This window comes from Aegilops tauschii, chromosome 4 (genome assembly GCF_002575655.3).
Source record: "Aegilops tauschii subsp. strangulata cultivar AL8/78 chromosome 4, Aet v6.0, whole genome shotgun sequence".
Taxonomy (NCBI): domain Eukaryota; kingdom Viridiplantae; phylum Streptophyta; class Magnoliopsida; order Poales; family Poaceae; genus Aegilops; species Aegilops tauschii.
The window spans coordinates 380,184,192-380,187,961 of NC_053038.3; the positions used below are offsets into that span (position 1 = coordinate 380,184,192).

Genomic DNA, 3,770 nt, shown 5'->3' on the forward strand with positions numbered 1-3,770 from the left:
GCAATGAAGGGAGTAGCAGTGTTCCACCAGTGGGACAAAATGTTGGACATGAGCTTAGAAGAAGCAGGAGGAAACTTGTGGTAGAAGAAGAAATCCCCAATGAAAATGACAGTGACAGTGACAGTGATGACAGTGAATGGGATTCAGACTGGGTCGACTCTGACAATGAAGTAGGCAAAGATGATGATGATCTATATGAAGAATGGGTTGATGAAAATTTTGAGAAGAAGAAAAAGAAGAAATCTGAATGGGAGCAGGACAGTGACTATGATACAGATGAACTGCCGGAGCTACAAGATTCAGAGCTTGAAGATAGTGATTCAGCAGAGGAAGTGGAAGTAGTAGATGCACAAGGAAGGAAAAAATGAAAAAGAAAGTGAAGCTGAAAAGGTGGAGGCCCGAGAACTTGAAAGAAGTCAGTTTTCACATAGGCATGGTGTTCTTGTCTGTCATTGAACTAAGAGCAGCAATTCAAGAGTACATTGTGAAGCAAAGAGTGCAAATTCATTACATAAAGAACGATAAGCAGAGGATAAGGGCAGTTGTGTTGGAGATTGTCCCTGATTCTTATTTGCTGCACCTGACAGCAGGACCAAAGAATGGGTTGTGAAGAAGTATGTGGGTGAGCATACATGTGAAAGAGAGTGGGCACTCAAGCAATTTATAGCAAGATATTTCGCTGGCAAGTATGTGGAAACATTTAGAGCTGATGAGAAGATGACACTACAGAACTTTGGCAGACTTGTTCAGTTGGACTACAACATGCTACCTACTAGAAGTAAGCTAGCTAGATCAAGGAGGATTGCACTAAAGAAAATTCATGGAGATGAACTTGAGCAGTATAATTTACTGTGGGACTTTGCAGCTGAAATCAGAAGATCAAACCCTGGCAGTACCATGTTTGCGAATGCAAACAATGGAAAGCTTGAGAACTGCTACATGGCCTTAGATGCATGCAAAAGGGGTTTTCTGCTAGCTTGTAGGCCCATTATATGCATTTATGGGTGTCACATTAAGAACAAGTATGGTGGAGTGGTGCTGACAGCTGTTGGAGTTGATCCTAACGATTGCATCTTTCCCATTGCAATTGCCATAGTAGAATTGGAAGATACTGTCACATGGAAGTGGTTATTGAACACACTGAAGGAGGATCTAAACATAGAAAACACAGCACCATGGACATTGATGAGTGATAGGCAGAAGGTAGTAAGAACATGGCAACTTTTCATATTGTAGCTATTCATATTATCATACTGTAGCATTTCATATTATCATACTATAGCATTTCATTTCTTTGTTCTATAATGTATGTAGGGGTTGATCAATGTTGTCAATGCAATGTTTCCTCATGCACAACATAGATTTTATGTGAGGCATCTGCATCAAAACTTTGCAAAGAACTGGAAAGGTGATGTATTCAAGAATAAATTGTGGAAAATTGCAAGAGCTACACATGAGTCAGACTGGAAGAAGTACATGCAAGAGATGAAAGAGCTGGACCAGGCGGCCTATGAGTACTTGGATGCAGTTGACCCAAGGCAGTGGTGCAAGGCCTATTTCCATGAACTCCCAAAGTGTGATTTGCTTCTGAACAACAGCTGTGAAGTGTTCAACAAGTAAGTTGCAGTACTGTATCATCTAAATTGTCATACTGCATCATTTCATACTGTTGGAACTGTACCATTTCATATTGTTAGTACTGTAGCATTTCATATGTTCTAACTGTAGTGATTTCATAGGTATATACTTGATGCCAGAGAAATGCCTACAGTTACTTGTCTTAAGAAGATCAAGGACCAATTAATGACTAGGTTTTATAGCAAGAATCTAGAATCTGAGGAGATGTGTGGTCAAATTTGTCCCAAAATTAGAAAGAAACTGGACAAAAATATTAAGATGTCCAACAACTGCACTGCATTACCAGCTGGACAACACATATTTCATGTTATAGGCATGGTTGGGGAGTATGATGTGAACATACAAAAGGAGGAGTGCTCTTGTAGGGCATGGCAGCTCTCTGGAATTCCATGTAGACATGGAGTTGCATGTTTAAGACATGAAAGAACTAAACCAGAGGATGTTGTCAACAAGTGCTATAGCATTGATGCTTTCAAAGCTGCTTATGGCAAGATCATAATGCCATGTAGCGATCCTAGAGTGTGGCCTAAAACTAATGGGCCTCAAATGCTGCCACCAAACTATGAGAAGAAAGTTGGTAGGCCTGGAAAGAAGAGAAAGAAGAACCCACTAGAGGAGGACAATGGAACTAGGATGAGCACACATGGCATTATTGGACACTGTAGTGTGTGCAATCAACCAGGACACAACAAAAGAAAGTGCCCTGAACTAGGTAGTGGACAACCAACAACAACACAAGATCCTGGAGCAGCACATGAGGCAGGAGCAGAACATGAGCCAGCAGCAGAAGAGGCAGTAGCAGAACATGATCCAGCAGCAGAACATGCAGCAATAGAACATGTGCCAACAACAGAAGATGAGCCAGCAGTACAAGAGCTACAACCAATTCAGGTTGTGCTTCCAGAAACATAGCAAAGAACTAAACTACTAGTCAAGAGAAGGCCCAGTTGCAAGGTGCATTTCCCTTAAATGTTGACAGATTTCTGAAATTGCAATGCTCAACAACATTTCTGTTATTTTGCAGAAAAAGGCATGTCCACACGTGGGCAGAAGTACATCTAATATGATATCTTCTTCTATGACTTATGATCTTGCTTCATCTACTGTGATTGAGATTTTAAAAGACCAAGTGAGAGCTTTTTATTCAAATGCAATGTTAATAAATGCAATGCCATCTGTTCTTCCAGAAATTCACCTACATTATGATGACCCACAAGTATAGGGGATCTATTGTAGTCCTTTTGATAAGTAAGAGTGTCGAACCCAACGACGAGCAGAAGGAAATGACAAGCAGTTTTCAGTAAGGTATTCTCTGCAAGCACTGAAATTATCGGTAACAGATAGTTTTGTGATAAGGTAATTTGTAACGGGTAACAAGTAATGAAAGTAAATAAGGTGCAGCAAGATGGCCCAATCCTTTTTGTAGCAAAGGACAAGCCTGGACAAACTCTTATATGAAGGAAAACACTCCCGAGGACACATGGGAATTATCGTCAAGCTAGTTTTCATCACGCTCATATGATTCGCGTTCGTTACTTTGATAATTTGATATGTGGGTGGACCGGTGCTTGGGTGCTGCCCTTTCTTGGACAAGCATCCCACTTATGATTAACCCCTATTGCAAGCATCCGCAACTACAAAAGAAGTATTAAGGTAAACCTAACCATAGCATGAAACATATGGATCGAAATCAGCCCCTTACGAAGCAACTCATAAACTAGGGTTTAAGCTTCTGTCACTCTAGCAACCCATCATCTACTTATTACTTCCCAATGCCTTCCTCTAGGCCCAAACAATGGTGAAGTGTCATGTAGTCGACGTTCACATAACACCACTAGAGGAAAGACAACATACATCTTATCAAAATATCGAACGAATACCAAATTCACATGACTACTTATAGCAAGACTTCTCCCATGTCCTCAGGAACAAACGTAACTACTCACAAATCATATTCATGTTCATAATCAGAGGGGTATTAATATGCATAAAGGATATGAACATATGATCTTCCACCGAATAAACCAACTAGCATCAACTACAAGGAGTAATCAACACTACTAGCAACCCACAGGTACCAATATGAGGTTTTGGGACAAAGATTGGATACAAGAGATGCACTAGGGTTTTAG

General features: G+C 40.5%; 1 protein-coding gene across 1 annotated transcript; it reads left to right on the plus strand.

Moving 5' to 3' along the window:
- The first annotated feature begins 433 nt into the window (after positions 1 to 433).
- On the plus strand, positions 434 to 2,550 carry LOC109738600 (uncharacterized). Its single transcript, XM_020297694.1, has 4 exons — positions 434 to 477; positions 588 to 1,203; positions 1,315 to 1,616; positions 1,740 to 2,550. The coding sequence occupies exons 1-4, from the start codon at positions 434 to 436 to the stop codon at positions 2,548 to 2,550; spliced, it is 1,773 nt and encodes a 590-aa protein (XP_020153283.1).
- The last annotated feature ends 1,220 nt before the right edge of the window (positions 2,551 to 3,770 follow it).

Bases quoted from the DNA above. Each gene is read 5' to 3' on its own strand.
- LOC109738600 (XM_020297694.1), top strand. From the start codon at position 434: ATGGTGTTCTTGTCTGTCATTGAACTAAGAGCAGCAATTCAAGA. The intron at 478-587 runs GTACATTGTGAA...TGCACCTGACAG, and splicing joins CTAAGAGCAGCAATTCAAGA to CAGGACCAAAGAATGGGTTG. The intron at 1,617-1,739 runs GTAAGTTGCAGT...GTGATTTCATAG, and splicing joins AGCTGTGAAGTGTTCAACAA to GTATATACTTGATGCCAGAG.